Source organism: Gracilinanus agilis, chromosome 2, assembly GCF_016433145.1.
Source record: "Gracilinanus agilis isolate LMUSP501 chromosome 2, AgileGrace, whole genome shotgun sequence".
Classification (NCBI taxonomy): domain Eukaryota; kingdom Metazoa; phylum Chordata; class Mammalia; order Didelphimorphia; family Didelphidae; genus Gracilinanus; species Gracilinanus agilis.
The window spans coordinates 584140324-584153686 of record NC_058131.1 but is presented as its reverse complement, the minus strand read 5'-3'; the positions used below and the strand labels follow the sequence as shown (position 1 = coordinate 584153686).

General features: G+C 37.8%; 1 protein-coding gene across 3 annotated transcripts in view; it reads right to left on the bottom strand.

Moving 5' to 3' along the window:
* The window catches only part of PCSK6 (proprotein convertase subtilisin/kexin type 6), a 266121-nt gene that overhangs the window by 19806 nt on the left and 232952 nt on the right, over window positions 1–13363 (bottom strand). For all 3 annotated transcript variants that reach the window (XM_044665405.1, XM_044665406.1, XM_044665407.1), the window contains 2 exons: window positions 12764–12851; window positions 875–978 (listed from right to left, as the gene is read on the bottom strand). In XM_044665405.1, coding sequence (XP_044521340.1) covers window positions 875–978; window positions 12764–12851 — 192 coding nt within the window. The remainder of the gene's footprint in view (window positions 1–874; window positions 979–12763; window positions 12852–13363) is intronic.

The window sequence follows — 13363 nt, the reverse complement described above, 5'->3', positions numbered from 1 at the left end:
CCTAGAGAATTCAATTTGACCTGAAATATATTTCAATCCAGAATATAATTTTATGTTTATACAATTCTACACACACAACTGTATGGATGGAAACCTGATAAGATATTACCATCTTCAATACTTCAAAAGACTATGATTTTATCAGTGCTGGTATTCTTTTATGGATGCAGATTATAGCTCCTCTACACCGTCTTTAAGAATTTTCAGGAGTTGTGGCCAAAGAAAAGCTATTACCTGGTGGTCAGCATGAATTTCTTTGAACTTAGCTAAGTAGAATTTTGAGGCATTGGAATAGGACTGTAGAAAAAGGATGGAAGTTTGCCAGCTATTTTACACAAAACCGAATCTACCAGATAATGTGCTATCATAAATGTGCTACTCTATTTTTTTGAAAGTTAATAATTTTCACATAAAAACATTTATAGAACAATTTCTATTGGAACAAGATGTTCAAAGGGAAAACATATAAAGAAAATGGAGGCTAGGTTTCAAAAAGCCATCCCATTCACTTTCATAACCCCCAAATGCCTTTAAGCCCTCTCACTCTTTAAAATAGACATTTTGAAATCAAAGCTATTTAGTTATTAACTGCATTCAGCATCAAGTTGGGAAGATAGTCCCATTAGCAGTTAGCATTCATTTCACAGATGGAAAACAGACACTGCCTGGTTTAGTTTATAATGCTTGGAAGACTAGGCAGGGTAGCTCAAAGTGTACCTTTGTGTCTTAAAGCTACAATAAAAGTTGAAGTTCACGAACCACTACCTTTTTTTTTTTTAATTTCAGAATAGCAAGCCTATTTACCTGCTGCTAATTCAGTTTATTACTGTTGATTGCAATGAAATAAAAGTCTGTTTGCAGATAATTAACTTACCTACACATGTTTGACAGGTAGAATGGCACTTCTCACATTTGATCAACTCGGAATTGAAATATGTGCCTGGTGCACAGTCTAGAATGCAGCTACCTCCTGCTAGACTGTTGAAGGGAACAAAGGACAGAATTTAACATTTGTACCAAAAGTCTAACACAATTATGTTTTGCCCTCAAACATCTTTCACTGAGAGGAAATGAAAGTTCTTCACCAACATCTATTTTTCTCACTTAACAATTTAGAGACAATGAAAGACGAGATGCTATCGTAAACTGGGTCAGTGGCCAAGTCTGAATTGGCAGTCCTCGTGCCCAGTGCCTGTTTTAACCAAAGCTTGTGGTTCAGTAGAAATAATGATGGATTTGGACTCAGAGGATCTTGGTTCGGCTCCCAATTCTGCAATATTGCCTGGATAAACTCGGGCAAGTTACTTAAGTTTTCCAGGCCTTAGTTTCTTCATCTGTAAAATGAAGTGGTTGGAACAGAGGACCTCTAAGTGCTCTTCTAGCTCTGAATTGGAAATCCTTTAATAAGTGCTATAGGCAAGCATCCTGGTTCTGGTAAATACTAGAATTGCTTCTCTTCGACCACAGAGCTTTCTCAAAGCTGAACTGACACAATCTCTATTGAAACACTGGGGGTGGTAAAGGTTTTTAAAGCTAAGTTCCAGCCACTGTATCTTCTATTGGTTTCTTATAATCTCGTCTAATCAATTTTCCTAAACTTCAACCATAATCTCAAAGACTAAGAACTCACAAATTCTTATAGTTCAATTGAAGCAATCACCGGTTAGTTCTGAGCCATGAATTCCATTTTATCTTTTATTTTATTTTAAATTTTAAATTTTATTTAAACATTTTTTCTATGGTTACATGATTCATGTTGTCTCCATCCCCTCTTCCTTCCTCCTTCCCGAAGTTGACAAGCAATTTCACTGGGTTTTATATATACATATATAATCACTCAAAACCTATTTCCTTATTATTCATCATGAATTCCATTTTAACATTTATAGAACTGAGGTGGTGGTGTTGAGGGACTGAAACAATAATATAACTATACCATGTTAATAACTGCCTTCAAGAAGGCTATGGCCACCTAAATACCAACTCATCCACAGGGGACACTTTTAGTCATGTCCAAGTTAGACATGAGGAGTAGGAAAAGATAAATATGGCCTAAGATAACCTCAGGACCTTCCTCCAGGTCAAAAAAGACTTATCTATAGGACTCACAAGAGGACAAGGAGATCCTAGTGCCATTAGAACATCAGGTTCATTTTTGGAAAAGACTCCATGTCAGGTTCAGACCAGGTCTTAAAAGTCAATACATTTACCAAAGGAAGTCAGTCATGAGAATTAGTTAGAGGAGCTAGCGACAAGAGAAAGAGAAATGAGGATTTTAGTTCAAGCTAGAATGGGAGGCAAGAGAAATTTCCTAGCAACCTGAAAAGAATATGGTATGTTTATGTACCTGCTAGTGCCAAGTAACAGCTATATGTGTATAAAAAAAATGCAGGCTGGTATTTCTAGAGAAATACTTGTAGAGAAAGTAGGACTCTACCTGTTAGCTTGTTACAAAAAAGGAAGATTTCCTTGAAAGAAAGGAATATATTTCAAAGTAGAAACAAAGAGGAAAAACAAATAAAAAAGGCAGAGAGGAAATCCTAACCTGAGTCAGGAGTTTGAAAGGTAGAAGAATATGATACATAAAAGGGAGAAAAGGACTTTTTAACTTCTGGTGGAAGGAAATAATCATTTATAAAGTATCTACTATGTGTTAGCCACTCTGCTAATTTTATTTGATTCTCACAACAATCCTGGGAGGTAAGTGTAACTGGCCTCACTTTGTAGCTGAGGAAACTGAGGCAGAGGTTAAGTGACTTGTCTAAGGTCGCACAGCAACTATGGGTCTGAGGCAAGATTGGAACTCAGACCTTCCCGACTCCAGATCTAATGTTTGATGCTAGGAAATAATTCTGAAGCTTTCTCAAAGAAGAGCTGCTTGGGCAGCTAGGTGGTACAGTTTGGAAGTTTGGAAGATCTGAATTCAAATCTGGACTCTGACATTTACTAACTGTGTGACCTTGGCAAGTCACTTAACTTTTGTCTGCCTAAGTTCACTCAGTTTTAAAATAGAGATAATAATGGCACCTATCTTTTGAGGATCAAATGAGATGATATTTGAAAAGCACTTAGCACAGTGCACACAGCAAATGCTTAAGAAATGCTTGTTTTCTTCTCTTCCCCTTCCCGTGAAGGACTGAGAAGGACTGAGCTGGGCTTTCTGAGATCCTTCTTGGCAAGGTCTTAAGCCTCAAAGAATAATAATGAGAATCCCCAAAGCTACCCAGGGAGGCCAATTGATATTCAAATGATCAAATAGTCACTGGAAGGGACCTGAGAGGTCATCTACTCCAACCTCCCCATCTTATAGATGAGGCAACTGAGAACCTCAGGGTGAGGTGATTTGCTTAGGGCCATGAAAGTGGGGCCAGAATTCATACTCTGGTCTCCTGATATTCAATCCAATCAACTCTTTCCCTTATTCCACAATGGTGGTGGATGAGTTCCTGCTTCAAGTTGCCATCTGTCAAACTGACATGAAGAACAAGGAAATATTCTGTCTTCCTGAAACACATATTCAGGCATGAGTCCAGACACTTGTCAAACTTCATGACCAATGACCACTTTTGATTCATGGGGGAACAAATAATAGTGTCAGAATTACAGAGAAAGCATTTCTAGTTACTATGAAACACTGGTCAAGAAACTGAAGACTTGGGGGGCCTATGTGTCGCTTTGTTTCTGTTTTTTAATCACAGCTTGTGGTTTAAGGTAGGGGATTCAATTGAAAAGGATACATTTTCACTCTCAAACTCTTGTCACAGGCTGAAAAGATGTTTGAAAACGTCATGGGAATGATGAGGTCTTGGCTAGAAATAAAGTGAATCTAACAAGGGTTGGTAAAAATACATTTTCCTGGAGACATGATTATGATCAACAAGACTTCAGGCTCAAAACTGGGGATGGGGGTGTCGTTAAAACTATCTACGCATCTCTGCCAAAATAGATGCTCTTGAGAGCAAATAGGTAGAGCATAGAGGGAAAATGTCAGTGGAAAGTCCTGATTTCAAAGGAGGTAATATTCAGGAAGAGCAGTACTAAAACTCGTGACCTCAGATATATACACAAAAATGCAGAAAATGTGGTAATAGCAAGATAAGATATCCAAATGCAACAAAGTAATTTTGTTCTTATTGGTATCACTAAGACTTGGTGGATTGGACTCATGCCCGGAACATGGCTATGGAAGAATATACCTTGTTTTTTAAAAAAAGGAGATTAGATAAAAGGGAAAATTGAATAGCAATTTAAGTTAGAGCAATAGTCCAAACCAAAGATGACTACATTGACCTGATAGTGCAAAGGAATGCATACCATTACCATAAACAGATGAAATTCGGGGGAAACTAGTTGAGTCAGACAAACCATCAGTTTTCTGACATTCCCTGTAAATTGCTTCCTAGTTTTGCACTGAATTCCCCTCAAACCCCTGCATCTGGGATCTTATTTCATGACAGCCATTTGGATTTTGGTGCTTCCAAAGGTAACTGGCCCTGGATCCTCATTTAAAACTCATCTTTCCTTCTCCAAAATACTGATAATTACTATTATGACAGATTAGATTTATTCTGGCTAAGCCAGAAGATGAAGAACTAGGAACAATGGGGGAATTTGTAGAGAGGTTTATTTCCATTTGATAAGGGACAACTTCCAAAAATTTTGTTATTCGGTCATTTTTCAGTTGTGTCCAGTGCTTTGTGCCTCCATTTGGAGTTTTCTTGGTGAAGTCCCTGGAGTAATCAGTATCTTTTTTTATTTACTTCTCTACCATTTACTTCTCTAGCTCATTTTCCAGATGAGGAATCTGAGGCAACCAGTTAAGTGATTTACCCAGAATCACAGCGATAGCAAAAGTCTGAGGCTAGATTTGAACTCAGGGAAAATCAGTCTTCCTGACTCCAGCGCTGGTGTCCTATCCACTATACCATTTAGTCATCTAAAAGTAGAATGTGCTACTATATCAGGTAGTAAGTTCACTGTCACTGAATGTTTTCAAGTAGAGGCTGGATGGCCAACCATTTATTAGGAATGTTGTTAAAAGTATATCTATTCAGGTGCAGCTGTCCTATGAGGGCTCTTCCAGCCTAGAAATTGTCTCTGACTACTGAAAGTACAAATTATCTTTGAAAAAATGGAGTCTAAGTCTCCTAGGTTTGTTTCAGATTGGAGATCACTTTGGTTTAGAAATAACTTCCATTCCTCGCCTTCTCCAATGTTTGCTTGAGACAAAGTGTTCAGTTCAACTTGTCTCGATCTAGACAAAATACAGAGAACAGAAGCCTTCCAGTAGAGACAGATGATCAGTCTGTGAGGTTATCACATAGAGGGGGTTCTTTTTTAGGGAAATGGAAATGTGGCCCTTGAGGTCCCTCACGATGCTGAGAGTCTGTGGTTTCACGACCCTGTCATGTTCTCATTTTTTTGTGTTGATTTCTGAAATCTCAAATAAGTTACTTCTCCAAGTTGTGATTGTACTTTAATGCAAATGAAGTTCGCTTACCCCCACCAGGAGGAATAGGATTCCTATGGACTATACTTAAACTATCTTCACTCCTACCTCATTCGATCTCAGGCTATCTGCCTTACCAGCTCATTTCATACCATGCTTTAGCTGAATTGTATTTTTTTAAATCATTCTTCCAACATTTCTAGACTTTATAATTGCTCACTCTGTTCCTGATGCCTAGATTGTACTGAATACATACAAAAATTCTCATTCTTCTCAGTTAAGGGAGCAGGTATTATCTAATTCCTGAAGCTTTTATTGGTCTTTCTAGCCAGAAATATCTCCTTCCTCTGAAATCTGATAAGAATATCGAGGGTGCCACCTTTCTCCTAGTCATCCAGACTCACAATCTTAATGTCATCCTTCCTCGCACTCCATATCAAATTCATTGCCAAATCTAATAATTTTTTTCCTTCACAACATCCCCAACATATATCTCCTCACTCTTTACCACTTTTCACCAGAGCTATTGCAATACTCTTTTAACTGGTCCCCCTGCTTCAAGTTCATTTCCACTTCAATCCATTCTCCATTTGGCTGCCAAAAGTTATTCTTCTAAAGTCTAGATTTGACCAAGTCACCCCTCTCTTCATTAACTTACTGTTTCCCCATTATGTAGAGGATAAAATAAAAACTATAGCATTTGAAGCCCTTTATAACCTGGACACTCTGTACCTTCCCAGTCTTCTATTTTACTTTCCTCCATGAATTCTATCATCCACCTACACTGATTGACTTAGACTTCCTTAAACACAACAAACTGTCTTCCATCTCCATCCCTTTGTCTGAGCTGTCCTCCATAACTGGAATATTCTCCTTCATCCTGGCTTTCTTTAAGACTCAGTTCAAGGCCAATTTATTACGAAGGGCTTTACTAGTCCCCCAGCTGCCTTCCCTTTTCAGATGACCATCCATGTACTTTTTTTTTTACCCTTACTTTTTGTCTCGGAATTGATAGTATTGATTCCAAGGCAGAAGAGCAGTGAGGGCTAGGCAACTGGGGTTATGGGACTTGTTTAGGGTCACATGGCTAGGAAGTACCTGAGGCCAGATTTGAACCAGATAATCCCAAATCTAGGTCTGGATTTCTGTCCACTGGGCCACCTAGCTGCCCCATCCCAAATATTCTTTGCATATATTTTATGTACATAGTTGTTGCATGTTGTTTCTCTCATTAGAATGTGAGCTCCTTCTTGATTCGTTTTACATCCCTGGCATTATAGTGCCTAGCACTAAGAGAGCACTTAAGAAATAAATTTTTGTTAATTGACTGATTGCCCTGATTGCTGAAGTGTAAGCAGGGAGCTTACACTTGAGCAGACAAATTTGATTTACTATTATATTGCCTTTCATAGCAGATTCTTTATCAGTGTTTGCTGAATTGAATTGAAAATTAAAACAAATCAGGATATGTTTTTAGCATTCTTTAACATTCTTCTCTACCTTAGAATTTTTAGGGTGGCGTTGCCATCTTTTGTGGCCATCAATACACTGGACAAAAAGCCAGAACAATGAAATGACTTGAAGGTTTCTGGTAGTTAAAAAAAAGGGATTGGGATTCTTAAATAAATAATACTTTCAAATAAATACTTCAAAGATAGTCAATGATTTTTCCATTGTGGATTTGTCCTGAATGCTCAGAGCCCACCAAAAACCATGGGACACCAAATTGCATTACATTATACTAGGATAAAGGATAACTAAAGATCTTTCCTGCGTAACTGGAAAGCTATAACTTTGTAAATATTATATTCTAGTAAGTTAAGTATGTAGTTCTATAAGTACATATTTCTCAAGACCCTAAAAGAATTACAAACTGCCCCCATTTAAGTGTTTGGATAGTACCTGGCATGGAAATAGGCAGTATATTATATTGTCTTTTAGCTCCTTTGCAATAAACTGTTGACAAAAAGTTGTTAGATTAGACAGCCTTTCTATCCATTGTGCCTGCCAACTTACAAATAATCAAAACCACGATTCCATTTCTCACTCTCTGCTCTTTCCTATTGGTCACTGAAGAAAAAGAGGTGTTCATTTGTATTTTTCTCTACGGCCTTTACCTCTACCATTAGTTTTATTTCCATCTACCTCATCTTCCTGGGCCTTGCTTTAACAATTATTGTCCGACTTCTCCCTTCTCCTCTTCCCCACAAATATATCTTGAATCCTTCACTAGCTCATACTCATCTTCCTAAAATGTATACACAAATACATACGGCTCTGTCTCCCTGGGACAAAAAGAAAAAAAAAATCTTTGCTCAACTCTTTCAGGCCATCTTTTAGTCTTATCTCTCTTCTTCCTCTGTAAATACCTTGAACACAGGGACTGCTTTTGTTTTTGAAGTTCTATCTCTAGTTATTGCTGTTCAGTTGTTTACTCATGTTTTGCTTTTCATGACCCTGTGGATCATACTGTTGATGGGATGTTCTTGGTAAGAGTGGTTTGCCATTTCCTTCTCCAGTGAGTTAAGACAAGCAAAAGTTAAGTGACTTCCCCAAAGTCATGCAATTAGCAAGTGTCCAAGGCCACATTTGAACCCAAGACTTTCTGATTCCCAGCCCAGTATTCTATCCACTGAGACACCTAGCTGCCTCCTTACGCATAGAGTAAGCATTTAATGAGTGCTCATTCACTCATTTTCCTTTTTGGAGAAGGTTCCTGAAAAAGGTCTATATCCTAATGTGTCTGTACTTTTAGTATCCACTCTGTCCTCAAGTCCTTGCAATCAGGATTCTACCTCCTCTACTCAATTGAAAAATCACTGAAGATTTCCTAGTACTCTAATCCAATTGCCTTTAGTCCACATTCTGTTGCTGTTGCTGACTATTCTCTCCTTCTAGAAACTTTCTCATCCCTCCCCTCCTTTAGAGATGCCACATTCTGAGGTGTTTTCACACACACACTCTCTCTCTCTCTCTAATTCTTCTTTTTTACCTGTCTCTTGTGATCCTCCTAATTTCTTTAAGTAGCTATTTTTAGGTGCTTTGTTTTGAGGGCCTTCTTTCTTCTTCATTTTCTTCTTCTAGTCCTGACCTCTATCTTAAATCTCCAGACAATATTTCCCTAACTGCCTATGGGGCATCTCTGTGTATCCTCCTTTCTTCCCATACCTCAAACTCAACATGTCCAAAATCAAGCTTATCTATTCCCAGTTCTAACCTGTGTCTCTTTTACTGTTTGCATCAGTGAGTTCCAGCATCTTTCAACCAATCTTCCAGGTTCAAAACCCAAGGCATATCTTTAACTTCTTCCCCTTTCTTTTATCTCAAATCCACTGACTTATTAAGCCTGTGGAACATCTCTTGAATGTTTCCTACTTTCTTTTCCCACTGCCACCACCCTCTTAGAAGCTCTCATTACCGCCCACTTAGACTACTGCAAGAGCTTCTTAACACTGCCCTCTCTAATCCGTCCTTTATTATTACTGCTTAAGTAATTTTTCTTATGCATAAATCTGGTTATGAAACACCTTTGCTTTACCAGCTAGTGTCACCCCACATTTTCAGCTGTGTATTGCTTCATTCCAAGCCAAATCAGACTACTCTGCCCTGTAAAAACAATGTATACCTGTGCTTTTGTTGACCTTGTTCCCATTGCCCGAGATGTTCTCTCTATCCCAACTCTCTTCCTTTGATATCCAACTCAAATGCCACTTCCATTGAGAATCCTCATCTGATTTCCCTATTTGGTAACAACTTTCTCTATTGGATGGTTGGATTTCACATGCCATTTCATCTGATACTTCTGATATATTTTTGGTGTAATATTGTGTAAAGAGAGGCAGCATGGTATAGTAAATTGAGGGCTAGCCCTGGAATCAGGGAGATTCTGCATTCAAGTACTGCCTTTGACACATTCTAGCTGTGTGACTGTGGGCAAGCCACTTTCCAATGCCCTACTTTCTAAGTCTAGAAATTGATGATATGCATTGGTTCAGGGATTTTCTATAATAGCAGATCCCTCTGCAGATGAAATCACAGATCTGACTGCACTTCTGCCTCCAATAGTATATGTCTTTGTAAGTATCTTTCTCCCTAGTACACAAAAAGTTCTAGGAGGGCAGGACTCATAATACTGACATTTGTTAAACATCTACCCTACCCCCAAGCACACCACCTTCCCTGCTCTCTGGAGGTACTTAAAAAATATTTGTTAAATGCCCAATGAAAGACAACTTGAGAAGTCCGGCTACTTCTTGTCATATTTGTCAAAACTCGAAGATTTAAGTTTAATTTCTTTTAAAATATTGGGCCTCCAAATGTCTCCCTCCCAAAGAGTAACACCATACGAATCATGATCATGTGACTGAGTTATGACTCTCTAGACTCAATTAGGTAAGTTCTTTGACACAGTTCTAATTTTCACACAATTTTGTTGGTATCTTTATTACCCTGGCATGTGCTATACAGTATTGACATAGAATCTTTCCTCTGCTATTTCAGTGGCCAGGATTATGGTGAAATTGCTAAATGTTGTAGCTGAACATGTTAAGATATCACTCTGGGATATGTCAAATCTAGGCACTTGTATTTAACATCAAGGAGTTTTTGTGACTTCTTCAGATGAAAAAGCTCCTTTGCCACAACATGTTTGTGTGCCAGTGACAGCAAGTATTTTAAGTAAGAACACAGAGGTCTTTTCCTTGTCATAGCATGGGGTCATTGTGACTGGCAGTTAAATCATGCCTTTAATAACTAAGGTTCCCACATGTAACATTTCTTACAATTTAGTCTCCTGAAGAGCCAGACAGTCTAGGGGAAGCAGCTACTGCTGGGTCTCTAACTGCTTTAACATGACAGGGATGATTTGAAGTCATAGCTTAAAAAGGATATTGTACAATAAAAGACAGCTTTCTGTGGATTATGGCTGACAACGTTTTCAATTTTTGCTTTTCTTTCTGAAAAGCCTGTCATCTCCAGCACTGCTGTTTCTATTTTTTGGAAAGTAGCTATTGTTAGAGAGGCCACTTTCTTCCTACTACAAAATGCAAGGAATTGAACATCTAACTTAACCTTTCTCAAATATGCCTTCAGAACAGGATACAAGGTCACCAGGATGTTCCCAGTCATTTCAGCATTTCTCCTAACAGTGCAATGCTGGGAAATAGGCAGGATCGATTGATATATTTCAGAAGCCACCTTGTCTTCTTCAGTGACCAATTTAGGAAATGGGATTCAGAGAATGGGAGACCTTAAGACACTGTTGCTCTCTGGAGACCTTCTTAGCCAAGGTTTTAGGGCAGATATAGAGTACAATCAAATCCTGGGATTATTTGCCTTTACTAGCTGAATCAGCCAACTGACAACTGAATTTGCCTTTTTTCTTTTTTTTTTTCCTCACATCATGTCCTCTTCCCCCTCTCTGTTTTATATTCTCTTTGTTCTCTGTTCATCCTTATTGTCTGACTGTGCCATAGTTAGATGGACAAACTAGAAAGCAAAAGTCCACATAGATCCCCAAGGGGTCTGTGGATAGAGAATGGGGCAGGGGTCTGTAACCTTGGATAAGAAAAAAAATTACATCTTTATTTTTTAACAGCCTTTGATTTTCTTTGCAATCCTATATATATATTTTAAAATGGATTTAAAACCATTATTATGAAAAAGGATCCATAATATTCAGCAGACTCGCTAAGGGGTCCACTATATGTGCAAAAACCTCCTTAAGAGGTTCACCTACTGTGAAACTTGTCTTGTACAGTTGAAATGGCACCAAATTTGGAGCCAGAAGACCTAGCTCTGAATACTGGCTCGATTAGTTATTACCTGTGTGACTTAAAGCCTCAGTTGGCCATAGAACTAAATTATTGCTCTAAATCCCATGGACTTTTCCTAGTAGGAACAGGTCCTAATCAAATTATGAAGTAGGTGAAATTTATCTTTGGCACTCATATCATTTTGCCTCATTTCTTATCTCCTTTCACTTTTCTCTCCTCATTTTCCTCTCAAGATATCCTCTCAAGATGGGGCAAAGTAGCTAAATAGCTTAGTAGATTGAGAGCCAGACCTAGAACTGGGAAATCCTGGGTTCAAATCTGACCTCAGACACTTCCTAGATGTATGACCCTGGGTAAATCAGTTAACTCCCATTGCCTAGCCTTTACTATTCTTCTACGTTGGAACCAATACATAGTCTTGATTCTGAGACAGAAGGTAAGGTTTTTAAACAAAACTAAACTAAACAAAACAAAACAAACAAACAAACAAAAAAGACATTCAAGGCTGATAGGTGTCCCTGTCCACCAACCCAATTTGTTCCACTAGAAGAAAATATGGTAATATGGTAATCTAATTCACATCCAAAGTGTTAGTGATTGAACCTGCTATTTCTTGGAAGTAGAACTCTATTATAAATAGAAGACTATTTGGAGAAGGAACGAATTGCTGATAGCAAGATTTCAGGCACTTCACATGTAGGTATGGAGATATTTTGAGTGTGGGGAAACAAAAATTTACCATTGCTCCTCCAATCACACTACCTAGGTGACTGCCAACTCCTTTTAATAAAGACAACACTGCTTCCAACACTCTAATATTTTTATAATTGGAATATCTGCAACATAAATCAATGTTAACTCTTTTCAAAAATACTCTTAGCTTTGAGGTTTTTTTGAGGAACCAGCAAATAATGAATACTTGTCACATTAGTTAGCTAAACAAATTGGAAGGTAATTTCAAGTAAAAAAATTACTCATGCCTTTAGTGTAGTTTTAAGGAAAGTTTCTATGACTCACCCACCAGCCCCTTTGGGATTGGTGGGGAAAATGAGGGAAGAAAAATGTAAGGGAGAAGAGAGATAAACCAAACAGGAGAGAAGGAAGGGATGGGGAAAGGAAGATTTTGTGCTCTAAATTGGTTTGCTCTTTATAGTGATGTAGTGATGGTGGGTGGAAATCAAATCACTCAAAAGAATAGGAGCTTGTTCCTCCTCATTATTTCCCACTGAACAGAATATTATACTCTGATAAGGAAATTTATTTTACTGATTCCCAAAATTCATAAAAATTCCATTGTTTTAACTAATTTCATTTAATTTCCACTCTTAAAAATCCCCACCATAATTGCACAATGAAAGCATGAATTTAAATGGACCAAGAATTCTTACACTGAAATAGTTTGGGGTTGCTGGAACCATAACTTTAGGAACTAATGAATAAACATTAGAAATTAAATGATAGAAACTAAAAATAGTGAAAACCACTGAAATCCTAAGTTTTTTTGAAGCCAATTTCTTCATGCTCAAAGCCAGTGTTTTACCTGAATCCTTCTTTGCATAGGGTACATTTTTCTGGTTCATCAATACACTTTTTACAGTTTGGATGACATTTAAAGCAATATTTCTGACCTGTACAAAAGAAGACAACAGAAAAGAGGGTAAAGGGATTTGGGGACAGAAGAATAGATGGAGAAGAAAAGAAATGGGAGAAAAGAATGTAAATAAAATCTGCACAGTGTCTATAAAAAAATCCTCCAAAGTTTCAAAGTTTTGATAGTAAAACTATTCCTCATGTAGCAACTTCTAAAACCAAGCAATATATTTTAAAATATTAAAATGCAGGGTATTGGAGAAGATACTTCAGTGTACTTGAAATCAGAAAATATGGGTCCAAATCTCACCTCAGACACTTTCTAGCTGTGTGATCCTGGGCAAATCAGTGTACCACTTTGTATTTCTGTTTTCTTACCTGAATCTGAGTCCATGTAAAGTAGGCAAATAGACATGAGGTCAGAGAACCTATGGCAAAGTCCTTCAGGTAAATAGGTGATATAATGGATAAAGAGCTGGGCCTGGTGTCAGGAAGATCTGAATTCAAATCCAGCCTCAGACACTTATTAACTATGTGACTCTGGAAAAAT